The 27,740-nt window shown below is 38.5% G+C and overlaps 1 protein-coding gene across 4 annotated transcripts in view; it reads left to right on the top strand.

The window, feature by feature from the left end:
• The first annotated feature begins 14,768 nt into the window (after positions 1-14,768).
• f13b.L (1.L) overlaps positions 14,769-27,740 on the top strand; it is a 37,150-nt gene continuing 24,178 nt past the window's right edge. For 3 of the 4 annotated variants that reach the window (XM_018258717.2, XM_041590628.1, XM_018258715.2), the window contains exons 1-2: positions 14,771-14,957; positions 26,510-26,692. In XM_018258717.2, the coding sequence (XP_018114206.1) occupies positions 14,900-14,957; positions 26,510-26,692 (241 nt within the window). In that variant the 5' untranslated portion in view covers positions 14,771-14,899. Of the gene's footprint in view, positions 14,958-26,509; positions 26,693-27,740 lie in introns of all 4 variants that reach the window. The other variant, XM_041590629.1, reaches the window with a different exon arrangement.

Genomic DNA, 27,740 nt, shown 5'->3' with positions numbered 1-27,740 from the left:
TTTCAAATTTTCGACTGAAAAGTCAGAATATTTCAGATTTGACAGCTGAAAAATCTGAATTTTTTGTGAAATCGGCGTAAAAGCCCAAAATGTTCAGATTATCATATGAAACCCAGCACAGACCATAATATCTTCAAATTGCAAATAGGACCTCTGCCATTGACTTCTACAGGACCTCGACAGATTGAAGATGGAGTATTTTCAGATTCTGACTTTTTGCATCCTCGGAGTATAATAAATCTCGAAAAATTTTAGGATTTTTTTCAACTAAAAATCTGTATTTTATAGGAAAAAACTCACATTTTTTAAGTTTTTAGCATTGGGACTTTAATAAATAACCCCCTAAATCTATAGTTCTTAATATTTTCCTATCCTCCCAAAGAGTTATCCCAACACTTCCCTTATAAATTGTCCTCTAGCTTTTTGACATACCCGGGTATCAAGATATTGATACACTGATTATTCTGAGTGAGCTTCTATTAATTTGACTAGACTACACTTTATAGCCAAATTTAAAAGGTATCAGTGGCTAGATAAACCAGTTTCCTGGTTTGGGTGTATGAACACTGTCGAAATGACTGTTATAAAAAGAATTCTTTATATTTTCTGAGCCCTTCCATTATCTTTACAAATAGAATAACTTCTAGAATAACTTAAAGTTGAAAGTTGTTCATTTATCTGGCAAGAAAAAAGACAAAGACTCAATTATAAATGATTTACTAGAATCATTGTGGTGTTGTGTTACCTGACTGCCGCCTTTACTATTTTGCCCCGGTGTTAGGTCAAATTATTGATTGGTCTCACCATATTGATACCAAATTATGGGTGAAAAAGTAACAAGTAGTCATTTGTTACACTTGCCATGGTTAAACAAGAAACATGTTGATCACCCATTATTAGCTCATACTTCTTCAATTTGGAAGAAGAGTTGTCTAAAATACAAACTCACCACATATCCTTCCCCTCTCCTCCGTCTGATAAACAATTCTCCTGCAGGGCTAGCTACAAATTATTTTTCCAAATGGCCCCTAGATGGTAATTGGCAACTATTTAATTTTTTTAGATAACGGTGAACTAGTCAACAAAGCCAAGTTTCAATTATTTAAATCTTGCACACATTTTGACCACTTTGAATTTACTGAAATAACACTTTGTTTAATAGTTAATACTCACTTCCTTTGAGACATTATGGGTATTAGAAATTCCACCCAGGCACACAATTTCTCAAATATATACATTTCTTTGTCAGAACTGTTTTATGGGCTTATATTGAAGCGTGGAATAAAGAACTGGCACTTCAGTTGGATGACGTAGAGGTTTGCAATTTGTTGCGTAAGCTGCACAGATGCTCTAGATGATGCAGAATACAGGAGATAAATTTCAAACTTTTTTCTAGATTGTATAATACTCCTAAATTGTGTAGTTTTTTTAAAACTGCCGCTGATCATTGTTGTAGGTGCAAGAATGAAGGAGGATCTTTGCTGCACATTTTTTGGTTGTGCCCTTTCTGGGAGGATATAAAGAAATTATCTAAGATAATACTGGGTTATGAGATCCCAGATGACCATTTACCAATCTTATTGTTTAATGTTGATGTGCTGCTGTCTACTTTTTTTTAGCACAGTAGAGCCCTATTTGATTAATGCAGATAAATCCCTGATCCCCTAGCGTTGGAAACAAACAGAGACTCAAATTGTACAGGACTTGCTCAAAAAAGTAAGACATTTGTAAATTTGAGGAACTATTACTCTCTTAAGCTGAGCAGTATCTCTGGGTATCCCAAAACCCAGAGTAAACCCGAAGGTCATGGTCTCAACTCGCACTTCTGCCAATAACAGTCACCTTTGGCTTTGGAAGAAGCCCTGCGCTACTCAGATACTGCCAGGACTTAACGCGAGAGGACCAAGGAGGAAGCTCTGGGCAGGCAAGGGAACCATAACATATAAGTGGAACCGAGAACAAGGAGCGTGATCAATATCAAACAGACAATACGGTCCCGAGTCAAGAGGCCAAAGCGTAATCAAGGTCACAGGCAAAGGTCAAACACAGATCAGAAGTGCAGCACTAAATTAGGATCCGAAGGATCAGACAATATATCACACCCAGGAACTATTAAACATAAACCTATACTGGTCAATGAGTTACAGCAGAGTAATGGGTTTTATAGCCAGTCAAATGGTTTACACAAATCAACCAGTTAAACAAGCCATGCCTACTAGCAATTACCAAGCATAGCCATTGGAGTGAACCAGGGCCTTAGCTGTCTGCTTGCATAGAGCACTGGTAAAGCAAGCAGCACAATAAAACCAGGTCCCTGGATCAATTCCAAGCAGTTTAGCACAATATCCTAATTATGGTAGGTATTGACTCCAATGGCTCCTTTTTAAAGAAACTGAGCATTATAGACAGATAACTGGTGCCACTCCTTCCTATCCCTTCCTTTCTTCTTTCCTTTTTATTCTACTCTTTTCTTATGCTAGTTAATACTGGCTTAATTGTCAACAGTCTAAAGAGAATGTACATGTAGATACTTATTTTGCCTTTGTGTATGTTATTTTATATAACTATAATAAAAATTAAAATTAAATTAAATTTAAAAAAAAAAAGCCAATGCACTCCTTTTCAACAAGGAAAGTGTGCAGGAATGCTGCAGTCCAGTATTTGCAAAGATAGGAACTTTATGAACAGAATTGTTAAATACCTAACTGTAAATAAGTTGAATTTAGGATGATTTCAACATTCAACATGTTACTGTTATTTCTTTGTATTCAACGTGTGCTTTATTCATTTTAAATGACTGATTTGTTTTTATGATCAGGTGACCACATCTACCATCCCCCAAGTGGGGAGTGAGAGGGGGACTGTTGTCAGAATTGGCCTAAGGTGGGCTGGCCAGGAAGCACACATTTATGAAACTTTCATTACAAATTCTGTAACTTACAGAAACATATGTAACTCAGGGACAGATAGGAGGGCAGCTGCTTATCAGACAAAGTCCGACTGGACACTGTATAGTTTTGTTTCTTTTAAAGTGTCTCATCTAAATGCTCTGGCCGAACCTAGATTGTAAAAATACAGAAAAAAAATAAAACTAGAGGAAATAATAGTCTTCCTGACCCCTGCCTGATGAACAAAGTAATTTTCCAGCTGGTGCATCTTTACATAGTACAAAATAGGGGTGTGGAAGCACTCTAAAGGCTAAGTAATAGTATATTTAAGTATAATGGAAGTGCTAGTTTTAATGCACATTCCCTGGGCCCCTGTCTCAAAAGTTTACAAAACAGGGGTTTTTAGTTACAAAGTTATGATCATAAAGTTGAAAAGCCACCATACCACGTCAAGGTACTATTCCTCTCCCTTAAAAGCCGCATACTGGCGGGGGAGGATAGATCCTTTTCACTGAAACCAAGGTTCAACAGACACTGATTACACAGAATGCTACTATGCAGTAAGACTTTTTATACTATGGCCGAAAGGCAAACAAGTTAGGGACCGCCATGTGGGGTTTACCTTGATGTGGTATGGTGGCTTTTCAACTTTATGATCATAACTTTGTAACTAAAAACCCCTGTTTTGTAAACTTACTTTTGAGACAGGGGACCAGGGAATGTGCATTAAAACTAGCACTTCCATTATACTTAAATATACTATTACTTTGCCTTTAGAGTGCTTCCACACCCCTATTTTGTGCATCTTTACATAGTTACACAGTTAAATCAGGTTGAAAAAAGACAAAGTCCATCAAGTTCAACCCCTCCAAATCAAAAACCCAGCATCCATACACACACACACCTCCATACCTTCAGATAAATTCTATATACCCATACCTATACTAACTATAGAGTATAGTATCTCAATAGCCTTTGATATTATGTCGGTCCAAGAAATCATCCAAGCCATTCTTAAAGGCAGTAACTGAATCAGCCATCAGAACATCACCCGGCAGTGCATTCCTCAACCTCACTGTGAAGAACCACCTATGTTGTTTCAAATAAAAGATGTTTTCCTTTGTAAGTCAATACACAAGATATCATAGTATTCGAATTGTTAGTTAAAGAGGTTCAATCTGGGTAGAACTTCAACAAGAGTCTTTTGGTCAGTAATAAAGGTGCAGGCTTTGAACGCAGACCAAGTCTGGAGATTCTTTTGAATTATTGGTAATGCCATTTAGATCAATTTACTGAAGCTCCAGCAGTGGTGTTTAAGTTGTCTACACTGATTCCCTTTATTATTATTTTGCTTCTAATCTAATAACAATAACCAGATATTTAGATAATTTTACAAATAGGACTCGTTCATCAATTGGTCTACTGCACTTTATTCTAATTATAAGACTTGCAGCAAACTCTCTAGCAGTGGCTACATTCCTAACACACTGTGCTGCAAAGTAACAACAACTTGATCATGGAAGCTGTACACCAGATCCCTCCAAATCATAGATATATTGGGCTAAATATTTAAGTTAGGGCTTTCTGAGTGAAGTTTGGTAGATGGTGCAACAAGAAAGTATTGCTGCACAAGGACATAGTTAGTTATCATAGCTGAATCGGGTTGAAAAAAGACAAAGTCCATCAAGTCCAATCCCTCCAAATGAAAACCCAGCATCCATACACACATCCCTCCCTACTTTCACATACATTATACTGTATATACCCATACCTATACTAACTATAGAGTTTAGTATCACAATAGCCTTTGATATTCCAAAAAATCATCCAAGCCATTCTTAAAGGCATTAACTGAATCAGCCATCACAAGATACATACATGTTGGTGTTGGAACCCATTGTTACATGTAGTATATTATGGACCTATTCACATCAAACCATCTGGTGTAAACTGTCATCTCTGGCAGATAATACTCTAAAAAATGGGTATTGGCAGCAGACTGTCACTGTCCAATCATGTGGCACAGAGAATGCTGTATTCAGAAAAGTGCCATGTCCTTTTCCAAGCTTTTTTTTTGCCCCTTCCACATTTGTGTCCCCCTCCTTATTTCTCTCTGCCATACATTACAGTTCTAATATATGGCATAGTTAGAGAACATTCGTTTGGAAGCTCGTGCGGTTTCGTTCTGGATAGAAAATCCAGGGTGTAGATGTTTCCATCTGAAAGCTAAAGCTTAAGCAACTGACAATAAATCATATTTAAAAGTATGGAAAGCCCTTTCATTTTTGGTATTATTGATCCATTTGTTACTGGGTTTATTACCCTGTTCATTTCCAGCATGCGGTATGTAAAGGGTCCTGTCACCCAGACATAAAAAGTTCTTTTCAAATTAACATGACTCGCATATTCTTTTATTCCAATTAAAACTTGATACCTGTTATAAATGTCCCCCTTTCTGGCAGTAGTGACAAGGCTTTTAGCATCATGCAGTGTTTTGTTAAATAAATATAAATAAAGTATATGCTGAATTCTGCATTCAGAAAAGTGTCACCTCTTTTTCCAAGCTGCACATTTTTGACCCTTCAACATTTCTGCCCCCCTTATTTCTCTCTGCCATACATTACAGTTCTAATCTATGGCATAGTTGGAGAACATTCATTTGGAAGCCCATGTTGTTTCGTTCTGGACAGAAAATCCAGGGTGCAGATGTCTCTATCTTAAAGCTAAAGTGCAAGTAAATGACAATAAATCATATTTAAAAGTATGGAAAGCCCTTTCATTTTTGGTATTATTGATCCATTTGTTAACTGAGTTTATTACCCTGTTCGTTTTCCAGCAACACACTGATTTATTAAATGGGAAAAGGGTCCTGTCACCCAGACATAAAAAGTTCTTTTCAAATTAACATGACTCACATATTCTTTTTTTCCAATTAAAACTTGATACCTTTTATTAATGTCCCCCTTTCTGGCAGTAGTGACAAGGCTTTTAGTGTCATGCAGTGTTTTGTTAAATAAATATAAATAAACTATAATGGGCAGGTTTTCTGCGTACTTGCCTAGCAGAGCCTCATTATCATAATTATATTGCTCATTAACTCTCTTTCTCCAGCAATTTAAACAATTAGCGAAACCTCAATTTTACATACCCTGATTTTCCAGCCTATTCCAGTTTTTTCTTGTTGTGCCGCCAATTTACAATAATACATATCAGTGGGTGCTTTTCCCTTCTTTTACACCAAAATGTTGTCCTAGCTGTTCTCTGTGAATATTATTATTAGAGGTATGGAATCCGTTATCTGGAAACACGCTATCCAGAAAGATCTGAATTACAGAAAGGGTGTAGTTTGACATGCAGCTAGACCTCCCCACACTCCAATAAAGAAGACTGAGGGGCACATTTACTTAGCTTGAGTGAAGGATTAGAAGGAAAAATACTTCGAATTTCGAAATATTTTTTTGGCTACTTCGACCATCGAATTGGCTACTTCGACCTTCGACTACGACTTCGAATCGAACTAAAAATCGTTTGACTATTCGATAGTCGAAGTACTGTCTCTTTAAAAAAAACTTCGACCACCTACTTCGCCACCTAAAACCTACCGAGCACCAATGTTAGCCTATGGGTAAGGTCCCCATAGGCTTTCTAGGCAATTTCTGATCGAAGGAAAATCGTTCGATCGATGGATTAAAATCCTTCGCATCGTTCGATTCAAAGGATTTAATAGTTCGAGCAAATGATTTTTCCTTCGATCGTTCGAGCAAACGAAATGCAGTAAATCCTTCGACTTCGATATTCGAAGTCGAAGGATTTAACTTTGATGGTCAAATATCGAGGGTTAATTAACCCTCGATATTCGACCCATAATAACTGTGCCTCTGAGTGTGAAGTCTGTAGATTTTTACTGGATGATTTGGCAAGAGGTGAAACTGTAATGCAAATTAAATAAAATACAATGAATATGGAAAATAATAACTATGGTAGTTAAGGTCAGGCCCGGGCCAAACCATCAGGGAGCCCAAGGCAACCCGGCCGGCTGCTTTCCCCCCTTGCCGGCACTCCACTGAGCATGCATGCCCAATATTTAAATTCCTGGAGGGGGAGGAGATTGTGCACAGAAGCGTGCTGGAGAGTGCCGGTGGAAGATAAAGGTCCGGACCAGGGGTAGGCTGAAAAAAGAGGTGCTTGGCGCCAGAGCATGGTCTTCCAGAGCATGGTCTGTAAAATGGAGTCTTAGCTCCCACAAGGCACTGCTCTAGGTCACATGGTGGGAGTATGGTAGCCTGATTAGTCCAAATGCAGTTCTGCCATAAGCCATGTGGAGGTGCAGAACAAATACAAGAAGGCCTTGCGCAATTACAGCAAGTGCCCAGCAGAGGGAGTTAGTCAAAAGGAGCAATGAAATACAGCAGCATGATGACAGCTCATTCTGGGACATGACAATACCCAAAATATGATCATTTATCACCCAAGATGCTGCCAAAATTCGTATTCACACTCTCGTCATATCACGTCTAGACTACTGTAAATCTCTTTTAATTGGCCTTCCCCTCCAGAGACTGTCACCTCTCCAGTCCATAATGAACACTGCTGTGAGGCTCATACACCTCAGCAACCGCTCCTCCTCTGCCTCGCCATTCTGTCAATCCCTGCATTGGCTTCCGCCACCTTTCAGAATCAAATTCAAATTAATGACCCTGACATTCAAAGCACTTCATAACTCTGCCCCACCCTACATCTCTGAACTCATCTCTATATACTCACCCAACCGCTTACTACGCTCCTCTACTAACCTGCTCCTCAACTCTTCTCTCATTACCTCTTCACACGCTTTGACTTTGCAAAGGCTGCACCTCTCCTGAACTCTCTCCCATGGTCCGACTTTCTCCCAACCTTTCTGCTTCCAAGAAATCTCTTAAAACGCACTTCTTTCGAGAAGCCTACCCTCAGTCTGCTTAACTACCAAATGCAACACCTCATACAGTACCACATTTCGCACCCACTTAATTCGATCTTGCCCACTCCCACACCTTGTGTATTACTCCCTTCCCTTTATGTTCTATGTATATAATTCATGTGATTTAGTTGTATAATCACATTTACTTTACAGTGCTACGCAATATGTTGTCGCTACATATATACATGTTAATAATAATAATAATAATAATAATATAGAACTGTTTTTTCCTGGTCCCTTGAAAAAATGTAACATGGAGATTTTTTGCATGGGAGAAGTAGGTAAAAGTATTACAAGTATTACTTTGGTGGCAAAGTTGCACTAATTCCCTACAAGATATTAACAGAAGAGAATTTCTCTTTGCTGAGAGCAGGATTCTAGCAGCAGAGTTTCATTTTAGTTGTTACTGGTGGGTGGTAAAAGCAAATCTATTAAGCAAGAGAACAGTATTTGGTCTGGGTCATTCCCTCACATGCCTGACGTTTGTTTTGACTGAAGGTTTTTTACATCAAACCAAATGTTGCAATCTAGATGCCGGGAAATATAGATAAAGTCGAGGTAGGCTGGGCCCTCGTCATCTACAGTACAGGAAGGTCAACCTTATGCTGCACATTGTGCCACGTGAATACGAGGACCACTATCCTATGTGTAAAGAAACTCTTTAAACACAATTGCTGCTGCTGGAAATACAAGTGATATTTGGGATGATGTGAATATTAAAGGACTGAGCCAAAGAGACTGAGGCAGGGACCTGCATGCTGTTCATTCAGTTTCCGAAAGTAACATCTTAATGCTAATCTTAAATAACCTTTTATTATGTACTAATTGATAAATTTGTATATTTTGAAACGGCAAGTTAGTTGCAGGTAAAACTTAGTCCTTGTGTAAAATGTATAATGAAGCAATAGAATTCTTAACGAATCAGATGAAAATTGAGTGTAGGACTGGCCAGACATGGGATGACTTTGACGTAGTTTGCCAGCTTAAATATATTGCAATATATGGACAAACAATCCCTGTTTAAAGTGTAAGGCATAGCAAGTAGCTGTATGCACAAAATGTCTCAATGTCTTAAATATATTGATAATTGGTTGAGTGCAGAGGACCTCTTGTATTTGTCTATATGAAATCAGTATATTTGCCTGATATAACCTTTATTAAATCAATATCAGTGGCAGTCAGTTTGGACAATAGATTACATTGCCTATAGCCTTCAAGTAGTTGAAATACTTAAAGGAAAACTATACCCCCAAAATGAATACTTAAGCAACAGATAGTTTATATCAAATTGAATGACATATTAAAGAATCTTACCAAACTGGAATATATATTTACATAAATATTGCCCATCTCTTGCCTTGAACCACCATTTCGTGACTCTATCTGTGCTGCCTCAGAGATCACCTGACCAGAAATACTAAAACATTAACTGTAACAGGAAGAAGTGAGGAAGCAAAAGGCAGAACTCTGTCTGTTAATTGGCTCATGTGACCTTACATGTGGTTTGTATGTGTACACAGTGAATCTTACGATCCCAGGGGGCGGCCCTTATTTTTTATAATGGCAATTTTCTATTTATTATTACCCAATGGCACATACTACTAAAAAAGTATATTATTATGATAATGGTTCATTTACATGAAGCAGGGTTTTACACATGAGCTGTTTTACTCAGTATCTTTTAATAGAGACCTACATTGTTTGGGGGGTATAGTTTTCCTTTAAAGGAGTAAACTTTTAATATGGTTTAGAGAGTGATATTCTGAAACTATCTGCAATAGGTTTTCATTTTTATTATTTGTGGTTATTTATCTTTTTATTCAGCAGCTCTCCAGCCTGGAATTTCAGCAGGCGATGGGGTCCAAATTACAACCATGCTCTGATTTGAATAAGAATTTGAATAGGAGAGGGTCTGAATAGAAAGATGAGTAATAAAAAGTAGATAGTAATCCCCATTTGAAAGATGGAAAGTGTCAGAAGAAGAAGGCAAATAATACTATAAAACTATATAAAAAAAAAAAAAAATAATGATGGCCAATTGAAAAGTTGCTTAGAATTGGCCATTCTGTAACATACACCCCTTTAAGAAGGCTGGAAGACAATATGGCCCGCTGGTCAATATTTGGATAGACCAGTTATAAAATCTGAGGAATAAAATGTGTGCTATGAAGCTTTCATATATGAGTATGAGAAGAAATAACAGAACAGTATATCACTTGTTCAACATGAGTGCAATGAATTGTGCTGAGCATATGTTTTCCTATTGTTTTAATCACAAAAAAATCATAATTTATTTGAAGCATGTTACACAACACTTCACATTAATTTATAATGAACAATAATTTAACAATAAGGGTCAAAGAGTAAAAATTCGATCAGAATACAAAACTTGCAAGAGCTTAAAGAAATATATGGTTTGTGTTCTTGAGCTAAACAAGGGTAAACAGGGAATTTTAAGCTACTCCATGTTTGATTCTAGTGGAGTGGATCATTAGATTCCCAGTGTACAAATAACCTCCCTGCATAATGGACTTGTGCTTATTTGTAAGCCAAAAGAGTTACAATAAAGGATAAAGGGGGGTTGTTTATAAAGAGCTCAGTGCAAATAGTTAAACTAACCAGTTAATAGAAAGAGTTGCAAAAGCAAAAAAAATCTCTGCTACTGCTTTATAAAAAAAGATATATCCCTTATAAACCTTATAAATGTAGCGCTATAGTAAACTGACTTGTGCTAGGGCCGTTTACTCTACTTTCCTTGGTGGAGACCACCGATGAGCTCTTTTTCTCAGGGGTAAGCCCTCGCAGCGAGGTGGAGGCAAGGGTGTAGTGTAACTGTAACCTGATTTTGATAGCACAATGATGGGCGCCAGTAGTTCTTTAACAGTTGAACCAAGAACAATATTTATTGAACAAGAGCACAGAGATCATTTAGCACATTGATCCACAATGGAGTATAGAACATACACAGCAGCATAAAGGAAGCATATACTCACAGCACGTATAGGCTGAATCCCCACAGGCTAGGGAATACACAGCAGAGAGTAAGTTGACAGCATGTGATGGGTATTGCCCGGTTTTCAGGATATCTTCAAGTGGCAGACTAGGGGAACTCCTGACATCCCTATCTCAACACTGGGTTCCCTACTCTGGGTCAGTATCTGGATCTTAATCCCTCTAATCTCTTCGGCGGAGCCTTGAGCTGCTCAACTGTTTAACCTCTCTATCACTCCTAGAGCGATCTATAAAACGAGTATAGCTGTCTAATTACTAGGGCCAAGGCGCCTAGGGTCAGCATCACCCATTCCCTTCCAGCCTGCTTGGTTGGGCTAAAGCAATGGACCCAGAGCACATGGTTCCTAAACCTTTTATACTCTGGCACAGTGCCACTAGTGTACACTGTGTGAACTGCAGGGGTTACATAAGCACAAGGTCCCCATAAGGACCCACTAAGGTGTCCATATTACTAGGGATGTGCCTGTCTGTAAAGTGTAAGGGTGTCTAAGATTTTCACATCCCTACATTAACAAATATAAAGTATAAAACAAATATAAAGATGCAATTCACTCATGTGGGTTAGGGTACAAATGTTATTGGAAGCATGGCCAGCTGAACTGGGATTGCAGTTGGATAGTACATTTACAATAATAGTATTAGCTAACTTTCTGTTATGTTTTGAGTAGTTGAGGATGAGTAGAGTATAACAGTGCTTTATTAGCAGACTCACTTGCAGCCATTACACAACAGTAACTTCCACTTTCACTTTTAAGCTACCAGGAAGTATGCACAGTACAAATATGAGCACAGTGACATCTACCGGCCATTTGTCTAAACACTACATATTCCCCCTATAGTAGAAAAGCATTTGGGCAACTATAATAAACAGAAACATTAAACAGTATGCATTTTAAAGCAATAATATACATTCTTCACATCACATAGTCCTTGGTCCATGCAGGTAGTTTTCTGATTCTCTCAGTACACCTTAAAGGTTCACTTTCCTCAGGCCTATTGCAGTTGACATCAGGAGTAGGAAAATGTCCTTCATCAAATGGAGCATCTCCAAAGTCATATCTACCAGAAGCAAGACAACTTGCATTCCATATGTGTCCATCGGGCAGTTCATATGTGTATGGTCCTCGCTGGCGTCTTACATCAAGAGGTGTAGTAAATTTAGATTGTCCTTGTTTCAGTATTCCTGGTTTCTTAATTCTGACTAAAGATCCAGGCTGAAAGTGCACTTCTCTTGCACCACGTTTTCTGTCAGTATAAGCCTTGCATTTGGCTTGTTGACGTTTCACAATGTCAGCAGTAGATGATTTTGTAGGCACAGTATTTTGTGGAAGTTTGATGTCTGCAACATGTTACTTAGTGTGCATCTGTCTGCCATGTAATAATTCAGCTGGAGATGATTGAGTTGTTGCATGACACGTTGCTCTGTAGTTATGTAGGAACTCTGTTGTAAATACTTTCCAAGATTTCCCAGTAAGATGTGCTGTCTGTAGTGCTTCTTTCAGACTTCTGTTGAATCGCTCGATTTCTCCATTTGCTTGTGGGTAATACACTGAAGATTTCCTATGCACAATATTCCTCTCTCTCAGAAAGGATTCAAACTCCTATGAGACAAACTGTGGTCCGTTGTCTGATATTAACTCCTTTGGATTACCTTCTTTGCTGAAGACTGTAGACAGAAATGTTATCACTGTAGCTGATGTTATACTGTATGAGAAACAAATGCAATTTCTTTCCATTTACTGTAATAGTCTATCAAGGTTATAACAAATCTACAATCTATAGGAGCATCTGTAAAAGGACCGACAATATCAATAGCAAGTTTTTCCCGTGCTGAATCAGGGAATGGTACTGGTTTTACATCTGGTCTCTTGTGTACAAGGTTCTTTGCACAGCCCAGTGAAGTGTTGCTTTGTGGTGAAATTTTAGACACTGGCTGTGTGGCAGGCACTGGTGCTGTAGTAATGAGACCATCAACTAATTGTAGGTTTAATGCAGCAAAGAGATCCCTTCCAAGTATAGCAGTACCCTTATTCACAATGTAAAAGTGACATTTTGCAGTATTTGATTCAAATTGTACACTGGCAAGCAACCAAGCACAGGGATTGGATCCTTTAAGTAACTGACCAGTTTCAGGGCAGGTGCAACAAGCGGATCTTTTGCAAAGTATTTCAAGAAAATATCCTTTGGTAGTATAGAAACAGCTGAACCTGTATCAAGCATTGGGTTAATGAAGTGTCCCTTGTCAGCAGAAGCAGTACTGACACTGATAGTGCATATAAACTTGTCTGGAATAAACGTACCAGCTTTATCCACACTTAATACTGTGATATTTGTAGTAGTGACTTCATGAACATCTTTTGCAGAACTATGGCAGATTTTAGCAAAATGTCCTACTTTTGTGCATTTGCGGAACCTTAAAGCTTTTGCAGGACATGTAACATGATTTGCAGTGTGTTGTGTTAAACCACAGTGAACGCAGTATTTTATATTTGTATTTGCTGTATGGTTTTGCAGTGAATCCCTTTCCATAGCACTGTATTTTGCCTGTGACTGTGCATTCTCAGGCCACAGTGTTGAATTCACAATCTGTACATTCCCAGCAGTTCCATGACTGAGAGTTTTAGCCTCTGCCACTGCTGTTTCAGTTTGGCTAGCAACTGTAATAGCCTTTGCAAGGGTTAAATCCTGCTCTAGGAGCAGTCTCTCTCTAATGCGAGGTGAGTTTGTTTTTCCACTATTTGGTCTCTTAGCATTTCATTTGTTAGATTCCCAAAGTCACAGGTAACAACCAGCTCTCTCAAAGCTGCTACAAATCGTTCTGTGGATTCGCCATTACGCTGTCCACGTTGGCAGCATTTATATCTTTCAGCAACCACATTTACTCTCGGCACGAAAAAGTTCTTTATAGCAGTAAGAACAGTTTCATAAGTATCATCAGGTTATTGTAATGTATAGAATATACACTGTCCCTCTGCTCCCAGGCAGTGAATAAGTAAAGCACACTTCCTAGCAGCAGAAATCTCCCCTTGGTCAGCAGCAATAATGTAATTTTCAAACATACGGATCCAAGCAGTAAAAGGTATGGTAGGCTCACCAGGGTTTGGGAGAAAAGGTGCAGGCTGCTACAGAGGTAGAAGAGCCATCTTGTCGTCAATTTGTTATGTTTTGGGTAGCCGAGGATGAGTAGAGTATAACAGTGCTTTATTAGCAGACTCTCATGCAGCCATTACACAACAGTAACTTTCACTTTTAAGCTACCAGGAAGTATGCACAGTATAAGTATGAGCACAGTGACATCTACAGGCCATTTGTATAAACATCACACTTTCTGCTTTTGCTCACATCCTGTACATCCTGTATATATTAAAACTAAGCAAAAAAAATATTCCATCACAATATTGCCCAGATACTTCTTTGAAGCTTTACTAGGAGAGTGCTAAAAACTGTAATGATAATTGCTCTGTGCATTCTTTATGCCAAAGTAAGCAATTTTGCTGTATAAATTTATTCAACATTTTCTACCATTTTAAAATATTTCAAATCTATGGCAAAACATAATAAACAACCAAGACTACATTCATTTTATTAACAGCAGGGATCTGCTGGAGATAGCGACGGCTGGCAGTTTTCTAGGGTTACACATAGCAGAAGCCAGTAGATTTGCTAGAGATATTGAATACAAACACTTTGCACTTAGAAATTTGGAGAATGTTTAATGGATATATATCACAAAATTGCTTTATTGGCATAAGGAATGCACAGAGATTATTATTTTCTACACTTAGAACCCCTTTATTGCAGCAAGAACACAGGATTACAGGTTGTGTTCTGGGTGGGAGGCAGGGATCATAAGATTATACCAGACCCTATCTTGCTGCATGCCCCCCCTCCCCCCCTCCCCCCCAGCAACAGTGGGGTCTCCTGACTCTATAGTTACATCACTGGCAACATTGTCAATCATTAACAACTATTCTAATTGGGAAAAGTTATTCAACTCTGCATAAAGTTTCAGGACAGAAGAGAACAACAGAAGAGAGAAAACATGAGTGTGTATAAATTCTGCCTTCTCCTGCTTTGCCATTGCTTTTGCTTTGCACAAGGTAAGGTTATATTGATATATCCGTTATAGAATGTTCCATTCATATTTTTACTCAAATAATGTGGGATGTTCTCTTTTCTGATGTTGCAAGGTCCTGAATAAGCATCTCATCATTAGAAAATTTTTGGTCAATGCTGTCCACAGCCTGATCTATAAATACATACTGTCGTTTGAACCTCAGATCCTCTAACAGGATGTACAGGAGGCTCATCTCTATAGAAAAAAATCACAAAGTATAATTTTTTTCCTGTGCACTTCTTTCTACCTCAGCACTAACAAACAATTCATCCAGTGGACTATCTACTTTTTCAATAAAAGTATTAACCAGAGTTTCTGAAGCTGACTTTTTTTAACCATTTCAACCATGATCCAGTCTTGTCTTACTACACCAGCGGGTGTTAAAGGAGTGGTTCACCTTGAAATAAACTTTCATTATGTTATAAAATGACTACTTCTAAGCAATTTTTCAATCAACATGACCTATAGGTAACTTTTAATATACATTCCTATTTAAAAAAGTATTTTTTTCAGTTTCACTTTTAAAGGTTTCCTACCCCAGACTAGTGTTTCTCTGACTGTTGTAAGATAGAAGATTAAAAAAACAAGCTGTCTTCTCTAAAAGCCCAAACAAAAATGTTAACAGGGTTGACACACTGGGTTATATATATCCACAATGACTAGACTAAGAATGTGAGCATAACACCAAGCATAAACAGAACTACACAAAACACTTCTTGTCATGTTTTCAGCATTATCAAAAAATCACATAATGTTAATACTCAAAGACACATTTTCCTGCTGCTTGATAGATAAATATAGTACTTTTGATTTACTCCTTTCATGCACATGACTCTGTCTCTGCCACATCATAGAAAAATGCTATGCTGTTCTGTCCTACCAACATCTTAGGTGCTCTCTATTTCCACACTACCTTTCACAGTTTCTTTAATTTCCTGAATAACTGTTTGCTTCACCAACATTCCGCAAGTATCATCAAGTTATTTATGGACGTTTTACTTAAAGGAGAAATAAAGTGTAACTAAAGAAGTAGCTAGAAATGTAGTACATTATGTTTTGGGCTTCTGTACCAGCCCAAGTCAACCACAGCCCTTTAGCAGTAAAGATCTGTCTCCAAAGATGCCCCAGTAGCTCCCCATCTTCTTTTCTGCTGATTCACTACCCATACTCTGTACTGCTGTCACTGACTGAGCTTAGGGACCAACTCTAAATATACAGTACACATAGAATATAAATGTTACAGTATAAGGCTGATCAGTAATTAATACAGATAATTACTACATGACAACACATAAACCAGTGCAATTAGCATCAGAATGTAATAATCAGTCCTGTAGCACAGGGCCGGATTTACCCTTCTTGCCCCCCTAGGCCCAGCTACTGTGCCGCCCCCCCCCCCCCCCCCGCATTTTCTGGAAGCGAATCTTTATCCAATCATTTATGCAAAATAAAATAACACAGACAATAAAATGGAAATAATTATGTATTAAACCATAAATAACTTTTAAATATATCCAATATGTATATTATACTTTTTAACCTACCACCAACTGTTAGAGAAAATGCCGGCTCCAATCTCCTTTGGACTAGTTATAATATATCAATAGAGCAAATCAATTATAAACTTTGCGGGTCAATTCATTATTTTTATGTATATATATATATGTATATAAAATGCTCAAATTGCTCAAAATTCTACGTTGATGTAGACCGCTAAGCAATCCTTACCAAGCAGAAAAATCTGGCCTGGGTGTCCAAACCCCAGGCCCTTCACTCCAATTGTTAGATAATAGAAAACAGCCAAAGAGCTTTACACTCACCAAGTTAGCCGAATGGTCCGGGTGCCGTGCCCCGAACCCGTAGCTTAGGCAAACTCTGTCTTCAAAATAAATCTGCACGCACTCCTGCAACCATGGCCGTGGAGGTTAAAAATGTAACTTTATTCCATGTAGTTAAAAGATATGCGTCCTAACGCGTTTCGTATCAGCAGATACGTAATCATAGGCACTTATTAACAAAATGACCGTTACAACAATTTAAACCTAATTAGAGGAAATGACGTCCTGGATGACCCTGCTTAGGGTACTCCCATCGGACTTAATACTTAAAAACAATTAACTCTTAACAAATCGGAAAGTTACTACTACAAAAATTCATCATTTGAAAAAATACAATTAGAAAAAATTACGACTTTAAGGAAATTCATTCTTACTTTATACAAAGCATGTAAATTTCTATGTACATTTCAATTTTAATATTTTGAATTTAATACTTCAAGCCCACCTTTATACTCTTTGGATTTCATACTTAAAGATTATTTAGATTTCATATTTAAAATTTAAAAATTGATTTCATGCTTTTAGATTCTACAGAAAAAACTTCTAAAGCGAAAAGGCTGAAAACCTAAATCCATCGCTTAAACACGTGTATCATCTCTTTTAAACTGAAACATTTTTGCTTCTTAACACAGACTCATGTTGAAACCTTGTTACATGATCTCAGGTCATGTCTATTAGCTAGAGTGTCGCAAATCCATACAATTACATCAAGATCCTGTTCCTACCTTTTACGCTGTATTAATATTTTTACTACGGAACTGCCGACTATGAAGTTATAATTTAATTAATTTATTTATTCCCAAACTCTAAGTAAAAAACTAAACATTTAATTAAATAATAAATTAAAATAAACTGTGGAGAGACAGTGTGCATATCTTAACTTAATAAAAACTTTATTCCAATATACCACATGAGAAAGGGATAGAGGCAGTGCGTTATCATTTACAGAAGTACAGTAGTTACAACATAGAGATTATTGAATTTATAATCGAAGCTTTGCACTATCTTCTAACACACAATTTTTTCACATTTGATCGGACCTTTTACCTCCAAACATGCGGCACCTCAATGGGTGCGAAATTTGCGCCCACCTATGCAAATTTGTACATGGGGTGGTGGGAGGAAGTCCACCTTTTTGGGGGTAACGTCACAGGGGTCAATTTTATTAAGTTATATAAAAGGTATGTGGATGACCTGATCTTGGTTTGGAGAGGTTCAGAGTCACAGTTTTATAGTTTTGTAGACAGTCTTAATCACAATGACTGTAATTTAAAATTCACTTTTTCTTTTGATCATGTCACTATAGATTTTTTGGATTTAAAATTAAATAGCAAATCAAGTGAAATAATGAGCACGGTATATAGGAAAGAAACAGCGGGGAATTCGTTGTTGCGGGCGGATTCCTGCCATCCTAAACATATTTTCAAAGCAGTACCAATTGGGCAATTTCAGCGATTGCGTAGAAATTGCAGTACAGACGTAGAGTTTTTGTCACAATCAGTACAACTGAGGGATCGTCTTTTGGCTCGAGGATATTCTCTACCCCTTTTAGAAATAGCTTTTGTGAAGGCTTTTAAAGAAGATAGAAATACACTCTTAAATAGAGAGAAAAAGTTTAAAAGCTCCACAGAAAGTACTTCACCACTTTTTATCACCACTTACAGTAGGCAGTTTTATAAGATAAAGAAAATAGTTCAAAAATATTTACCTGTTTTAGATGGGGATGACAAATTGCGAAAGGTTATGGAAAATGGATGTAAGTTTGTGTCGCGTCGAGCCAGAACAATTGGAAACATCTTGTCACCGAGCGATGTATGTAGGAAGCAGAATAGTCCGAGAACATGGCTGAATGTATGGGGTACTTACCCATGTGGAGCCGGTCGTTGCGTGACTTGTAAATACATAGAAAAGGCTCCAGTTTTTGTGAGCAGTAGTACGACCAATACCTATCATAATAAATGCTATATAAATTGTAATACCACTTTTGTAGTGTATCTTTTGACTTGTAAGAAATGCAGCATTCAATATGTAGGAAGTACCACTAGGAATTTAAAATGCAGAATGCGTGAACATATACATAGCATTGAAACCCGCAGTAACAGTACAACAGTATCCAGGCATTTCTTGGAATGCAGTAATGGTGACACAACTAATCTTAAAATCCAAGGAGTAGAAAAGATTTATCAGTCCTCAAGGGGTGGTGACAAAGCAGCGAAACTTCGTTATAGAGAAGCATATTGGATATTTACATTAGACACGAGGCAGCCAAAAGGATTAAATTTTCGATTTGACGTGGTGTGTCATGTTTAAATAGATTTAAAATAGATATATATATCATATTTTTAAAATATATTTTGGCTTGCCACTGAAGATAAGTCCGCATATGAATTTATTCAGTAGTTTTTATTAAGTTAAGATATGCACACTGTCTCTCCACAGTTTATTTTAATTTATTATTTAATTAAATGTTTAGTTTTTTACTTAGAGTTTGGGAATAAATAAATTAATTAAATTATAACTTCATAGTCGGCAGTTCCGTAGTAAAAATATTAATACAGCGTAAAAGGTAGGAACAGGATCTTGATGTAATTGTATGGATTTGCGACACTCTAGCTAATAGACATGACCTGAGATCATGTAACAAGGTTTCAACATGAGTCTGTGTTAAGAAGCAAAAATGTTTCAGTTTAAAAGAGATGATACACGTGTTTAAGCGATGGATTTAGGTTTTCAGCCTTTTCGCTTTAGAAGTTTTTTCTGTAGAATCTAAAAGCATGAAATCAATTTTTAAATTTTAAATATGAAATCTAAATAATCTTTAAGTATGAAATCCAAAGAGTATAAAGGTGGGCTTGAAGTATTAAATTCAAAATATTAAAATTGAAATGTACATAGAAATTTACATGCTTTGTATAAAGTAAGAATGAATTTCCTTAAAGTCGTAATTTTTTCTAATTGTATTTTTTCAAATGATGAATTTTTGTAGTAGTAACTTTCCGATTTGTTAAGAGTTAATTGTTTTTAAGTATTAAGTCCGATGGGAGTACCCTAAGCAGGGTCATCCAGGACGTCATTTCCTCTAATTAGGTTTAAATTGTTGTAACGGTCATTTTGTTAATAAGTGCCTATGATTACGTATCTGCTGATACGAAACGCGTTAGGACGCATATCTTTTAACTACATGGAATAAAGTTACATTTTTAACCTCCACGGCCATGGTTGCAGGAGTGCGTGCAGATTTCTTTTGAATACCACCAACTGTTGCAATAATTAGAAAATATATAGTGGATAATGCACCCCCTACTGTAATTTATACAGATATTAGAAGTCACCGAGGAGTTACATGACCATATAAAAGCACGAGGCCGCAGGCCGAGTGCTTTTATACAGGTCACGTAACTCCGAGGTGACTTTAAATATCTTTATAAATTACAGTAGGGGTGCATTATCCACTATATATTTTCTAATATATATTTTCGGACTGGGGCACCTGGGGCCCACCAGAGAACCTTATCTGAAGGGCCCATTACTCATGAAAGCCCAGAAGGGAAAATAATGTGATAGGGACCTTAGATTGTAAGCTCGCTGGGGCAGAACTAATGGTAATTTGATAGGGAATTTAGATTGTAAGCTCACTGGGGCAAGGACTGAAGATAATGTGCATTCCATTTAATCAACTTAATTAAATAGACTAAAAATGAATGTTACACTTAATTAATCAAGTAAAAGTTATGTAATCATTTAATTTTTTAATAAACGTTTAATTCCTTATTAGCAAACTCCCACCCAGTCCCAGTAAAATAATTTATAGCTCAACCAGGAGTAGAGCGATGGAGAAAGGTAGCTACTGGAAAGAAGCATGAAAATGGGCAATAACATAAAAAAAAATGGGGCAGCAAACTTAAAGAGGCAAACAAATGAAGATTCCTCGGGGTGGTGGGCAGTCAGGGTTATACAGTATGTGTGGATTATGGGAGTAAGACATTCACTGGCAGCTTGTTTCCTCCACACCCAGGGCCCAGGCAGATAAATTCCATATTCCCCCCACTTTACTGACTCACCCCCCTCCATCAGATTGTTTGCTCACCAGCTGAGAAGTAGCCAAGGAGGTAGCAATAGGCAGCTGCAGCTGAGAGGGAATACAGGCAGTCAGACCTCCCCAGTGGAGCGATCAGCACAGACCAGGAACCGCACCAGTATTCTTCATTGCACATCTCCCTGATGCAACGCTCTCTGATTCCCCCATCCACGTGAATGGCGCCAGCGAGTGACGTCATCACTGGGCGCACATCAGTAAAAATAATCCCAACCGGAGCGCAGCAGGGACAGTGGAGCTGCTGGGGCAGCAAACGGGTACTAGATGGAGTGGCCGTGGGGCCCACTAGGTACAGGGGGAGGGAGGGGGGCTGTCCGACCCTGATCGTGACTGGAGTAGGAGGAGCGAGAGCACGCCATTGCAAATAAGGAGGCTGGCTGGTGCAGAGTGACGCATACGCAGCGCAGTCACGTCACAAGCTGCTGAAGAGATGTTAAGGGCACCTGCTTGCCGCCTCTAACATCTTGCCGCCCTAGGCCCGGGCCTAGGGGGCCTTCCCCTAAATCCGGGCCTGCTGTAGCATCATTTTATATTACAGGCTTAACTCATTTTCTTTTTTCTTCTTAATTTGTGACAACCCCTAAGATTATCTTATCAATAGCTGTTCAGAGCCCGCTAAGTATGTGAGTGCTACAGACACTTTCCAAGATGGTGACCCCCTGTGACAAGTTTGGCTCATGGTTCAGTGCTGCTATTGAGAAGCCAAAACTTGAGGCTGGTTAATTATATAAAATATTGCATTTTAGCCATATTAATTTTTAGGCTTTAGTTCTCCTTTAAACATGTTTCTTGCCCACCTCTGACTTTGCCCTCACACTGTCAAATTTGCAGGACCATCTCATGGAAGTTCCTATGGTTCCGTTTACTATTAATGCATAATAAGCTTCATCCTTTCCTCTGTAAACATGGTCAGGTTTTGAAACATGCTGAATGATGTCAGTCAACCATACGATTATGCTGTATGTTTTAAGTGCAGAAATGGAGCGGATCCGCATCTCTCAGCTCTGTGTGCCCTCTGGACCCTTCTGCTGCTTGTCATTCACACACATTGTTACTTTTCAATTTATATGTGAAAAACTCCAATTAGAATTACTCAAGAGAGAAAGTGATAGTGATTGTAATAGGACAAGTGTACCTTTTGTAACAGCTGCATGTGAGATTTAAATTTTATACAACACATAACAGAGACTACACTATTAAATTGCTTTGAACACAAGTTAAAAGAGAACTAGTTAAACTACATGAGAATAAAGAATACTCTCTCTAACTATTATCTGCAATACTGATAAGGGTGGGAAAACATATACATCTCATATTCATAAAGTATTAGCCAGAAGTTGCCTTGCAAGGTCTACCACTCAATGCATATGTTTTCCCACCTGTAATTTCCAATAATGCCTGTAGGAAGGTAACTTTGCCTGTGCTGGAGGAGATTTAAGTGTGGGTAACAAAACATGCTGCCCTGTTTGCTGACTTGTACTGATTAACTTTACTTGTATAAACCATTGTGATCCTTGGTTACTTACAAATCTTATTTGATATATAATAGTAAGCACTGATTCATTGGAGCTGCTGTTTTCTGTCTCTGTAGCCAAGTGTACTTTGCTATTTGTCCTCTGCCTACAAATTCTGGTAAAGTGATATTGTTTTTTTGTAATTATTGCAAGTTTTCCCATCTGCAGGACAGTGACCTCTGCCCTTGGTGTGGCTGCTATCAAATAAACAAATAAGTTTGTGTTCCCTTCTAGTCAGGTGTTTTGCTGTGAAGTATACAACCTCCATATCTGCCTTTCTGTCTTTGGTCACAGACACACGGTCAGATTCAGAGAGATTAGTAGCCCGGTGAAAAATCTCCTTTCTGGGATGTAAATGATCATTTCGTTTTCCGAGTGCCATCCTGCCGGCGATTTTCATTCCAGCCAGTGGGAAGGCAGGGGAAGGCAGTTCGGGGAGATTAGTTGCCCTGGGCGACTAATCTCCCCTAATCTGACTGTATGTCTCTGCCCTTACATTGTTTGTGTTACCATCTTTGTAAGCAGGGTCAGACTGGGCCGGCGGGACACCGGGAAAAAACCCTGTGGGCTCTTGGGGCCCTGCCGGTCCAGACCCGCTGCCTTTAAAAATTAACTTCAGGTCACGAAAAAAAAAATACAAAAATGCATGCGCCGTCGCAGCACACCACGTCGGGGCTAGGGGATGGCAGGGGGCCTGGAGACAGCAGCCCTGTTGGGCCTCGGGCCCCCAGTCCGACCCTATCTGTAAGCTCATGGTTTTTGCATATATCTATATATTTTTTTTCAGTTCTAGTTTTCCATTATTACTTCTGTTGCCCTCCCTTCATTCTTTTCCTGCTTTTCTTCCATGTGTTCTCTCTCTCTCACTAATCTTATCTTATGTTATGATATTGAAAAACACATTATAAGCAGGATGCCCAGTGCTAAATACATATGTAACAACACAAACTATAATTACAGTGGCAATTTCAAATGTAACAAACAACAGGGTATTTGGAGTGGGGATTTTATATAAAATCCACAGAACACATAATAGGATGATTGTTGTATAATAACCCAAGAACGTGTCACATTTTTTCCATAACATGTAAAAATAGTAAAAACCATCAAAATACCAATGTTTCCAAATCTGGAATGTTGGCAGGAAGTTGCACAGGAAGTTGTTCTGTGAATACTCATGTAGCAGTTATGTGCCCAATCAGCAGAGGGTCCCCAGGCCAACATGTTTGCTAGATATTTACAGACATCCTCAGGGTCTTTTGGTGCAGTATCTAACAGAATCATACAAAGTGATGTCACTTCCTCCCATGGGGTTGAAAGGGGTTGTTTACCTTTGAGTAATCTTTTAGTATGATGTAGAGAAAGCTATTCTGAGACTATTTGCAATTGTTGTTTATTTTTTATTATTAGTAGTGTTAATTATTTTACTATTTGTTCATCAACTCTCCAGTTTGGAGTTTCATCTGACATCTTGTTGCTTTGGTCCAAATTGCCTTAGCAACCAGGGGGTGGTTTGAACGAAAGACTGATATATGAATAGGAGAGAGCCCACATAGAAACATAAGTTATAAAAAGTAAGAATAACAATAAAATTGTAGCCTCACAGAGCAAAAGTTTTTTTGACTGCTGGGATTAGTGATCCCCATTTGAAAGCTGGAAAGAGTCAGAAGAAGAGGAAGGCAAATAATGAAAAAACTGTTCATGTAACCTAAGGGCGAGGTCACACGTGGCAATTTTACGTTGCTTTAGTGATCGGCGAATTACTCCCGTTTCACCTCGCCGAAAAATTTGCGAATTTCCTGCAAAATTTGATGCCGGCATCGCTGGAGACAATTCTGATGCCCATTAAAGTCAATGGGCACCTAGAATCGCTGGTTCCAGAATTGTCTTCGGCAGCAAATATATTTTGACGCCAGTGAATTTTCACCAACGAATTTTTGCGGCAATTTCACTAATTTATTCGCTGGCAGCGCAATGTGGAAATTTGCCGGGAATTCGCGCCTCGTGAATAAATTCGCCCATCACTAGTTGTATTTTTAAAAACGTGTGGTATATTGTAAATACGCCAATGAAACCACACATGCATTATAATATGCATTTTCAGCCTGTATTTTTCTTTTCCCAAAATGCATTTCTGTTTTTCCTCATTCCCCACATTTCCACTTGGAAAAATGTTAATGAAAAAAGGCCAAGCAGAAAAGCAATTTATATGCAAAATACTGATCGTCAATACATAACTTACTTATGTCACCAGGAAATACTGCAGCTTTAGGGCTAGTCCACACGGGGAGATAGCCACGCGTTTGCGGTCGCGGCGACAAAGCGCCGTGCCAGTCGCCGCGACCGGCGCAGGCGACAGTTTTGTATGGGCGCCTATGTAAAAACGCCTGTGCTAACCACACGAGGCGATGCGCTTTTCAACAGTTGCCTGAAAATGCCTCGCCAGGCTTTTTCAGGCGACTGTTGAAAAGCGCATCGCCTCGTGTGGTTAGCACAGGCGTTTTTACATAGGCGCCCATACAAAACTGTCGCCTGCGCCGGTCGCGGCGACTGGCGCGGCGCTTTGTCGCCGCGACCGCAAACGCGTGGCTATCTCCCCATGTGGAATAGCCCTTAACTGTAACAGGAAGAAGCGTGGAAGCAAAAAAACAGAAGTTTGTCCAATAATTGGTTCATGTAACCTAAGGGCAAGGTCACACGTGGAATTCCATAGAATTCAATAATATGGTGTTTCCTTGGCGTATTGGCGCTTCTGCTAAAAAAAGAAAAAGACTGGAGTTGCGTGACCGATATTGGCTTGCAAGCGCCCCATGGGAATTTCTATAGCGCGTATTCCATTATTTTCCACAGGGCTTTATTTTGTGCATTTTAAAACTCAGCTGCATGTTTTTAAAAACACAACGTAAAACCGCCAAGTGTGACCTCGCCCTAACATGCACGGTTTGTTCAGTTTGTTTGTCTGCACCAGGGGTGACCCTTATTTCTTAAAATGGTAATTTTCAATTTAGAATTACCCAATGGCACATACTGCTAAAAAAGTATATTTTTATTAAAATGATTTATTTACATTATGGACTGTGTTGTGCAACACATTTTTATAGAGTGCAACATTGTTTGAGAAGTATAGCTTTCCGTTAAAGTCCTTTTTGTTTTATGCTGGCAAATTTTCGCTGCAGTTTTGCGAATTTATTCGCCGGCGGTGAATCGCGGGAATTCGCCACAAATTCGCGCCTGCCGAATAAATTCGCCCATCACTACTGGCTTCCCTTGACTTTTATTCTTCATATGAAAAAGTTTGGCAACCCCTCTTAATTCTTTGGAGTTTTGTTTATCATTGGCTGAACTTTCAGTTTCCAGTAGCAACTTCCTTTTAATATATAACATGCCTTAAGGAAACAGTAGTATTTCAGCAGTGACATAAAATTTATTGGATTAACAGAAAAAATGCAATATGCTTCATAACAAAATTAGACTGGTGCATAAATTTGGGCACCCCAAAAGAGATATTTCATGAATACTTAGTTGAGCCTCCTTTTGCAAATGTAACAGCCTCTAGACGCCTCCTATAGCCCCTGATGAGTGTCTGGATTCTGGATGTGGATATTTTTGACCATTCATCCATACAAAATCTCTCCAGTTCAGTTAAATTTGATGGACAGCCTGATTCAAATCATCCCATCGTTTTTCAAGGATTTTCAAGTCGGGGGACTATGACGGCCATTCCAGAATATTATCTGATATAAGTAATTCAAGAAACTTGAATATTACATAATATTGTACTTCTCCCTCTGCACAAATGCCTTTGTAGATTTCCAAGTGTGTTTAGTGTCATTGTCTTGTTAGAATATCCAACCCCTGTGTAACTTCAACTTTGTGACTGATGCTTGAACATTATCCTGTACCCCAGTACTCAGATGTTCCTGGGAAATGAAAGACATACCACTGTTATCTTTTTTGTTGAAAGTGGAGTAAATTATTATACAGGCTGAGAGGGGTTCCCAAACTTTTTTAAATGACTGTATTGCCATTAAGCTACTAGCTATAAAAATATTCAGTATTCATTTAACACAACCTTCTTTTTTTTTAGAGCAAGGACAGAGCTGTGGGCCTTCCCCTATGGTACAGTTTGGGGACACACTAGTACCCAGAGAAGCTACCAATAAACATGGCACAGTGATGACTTATAGGTGTCCAGAATATTATGTACTTGAAGGAAACAAAGAGGTCATGTGTAGGAATGGAAAATGGGATGATCCACCAATATGTATAGGTATGTGAGCTAATTTTTTAATTTTTTCCATTATTAGTATTATTATTATTCCACATGTGGCACCATTGTGACAAGGGAAAACCAGAAGGGGTTTAACCCTTGGTATACTAGCCTGAAATTGAGCACCAGCCACACTTGGGAACAACTCTCAGGGCAGGGGCCTCTGTTTAGTATAGTGAGAGTATCATCAAAATTGTACTGCCTAAGAGATGCAAATTCATGGGTGCCAGGAACTCTTTTATTTATTTATGCCGCAGCTGATGGGTAAGAAGTCAGCTATGCTGTTTATGTAATCAAGTTTTTCTACAATAAAACAAGCATTTAGGCAAAATCATTGTAACACAGTAGGAAACAAACAAAAATAATAAAAACACTATGTGGTTACACCCAAACCGATCTTCTTATGGACACTGCTTGTAAAATAGGGATTATCTCTGTAGGAAAAACAATCCTTGTCCGTTAGGCTTCTAAACTAGGCTACCAGACGTGTTAAAAATCTGGGTACTAACTGGATGGAAAATAGTTAGGACCAATATATGGGGGTTTATCATGATGTGGCATGGTGGCTTGTCAATTTTATCATCAGAACTGTTACTAAAAACCCCATTTTTAAAAACGTATGCACTTGTGCATTGATCCATTCCCTCTCATGTGTATTCTGTCACTGCTGCCATTATATTGCTGCTGCTGTCAAATTGCTGCTGCTACCACATTGCTGTTGCTATGAATGCAAACATTCCTCCTTTGCAGCACAATTGTGGGCGAGTGAGCCAAAAACGAGGACATTCTTGAGCCAATAGCTGCAGGCGGGGACACTGTACAGGGACTCATTTCCCCAAGAACCAAAGGCCCTGTCCCCTTTGTTGGAAAACAACAGACAAAGATTGTTCCAGTGCATGTTGCTTAATTCAGGGAGGGTTTATTGTTGTTTAGCAATGTGATGTCATGTTTGACCCAGGGCCGGATTTACATAGCGGCCACCCCTAGGCCCGCTGTCATTCGTCACCCCCTCTACTCCCTTTAATTCGCTCAAATTTTCATCATGGGG

This window comes from Xenopus laevis, chromosome 4L, assembly GCF_017654675.1.
Source record: "Xenopus laevis strain J_2021 chromosome 4L, Xenopus_laevis_v10.1, whole genome shotgun sequence".
In the NCBI taxonomy this organism is placed as follows: Eukaryota; Metazoa; Chordata; class Amphibia; order Anura; family Pipidae; genus Xenopus; species Xenopus laevis.
Note: the sequence above shows the minus strand (reverse complement) of the source record. Positions and strands in the feature narration are given on the sequence as shown.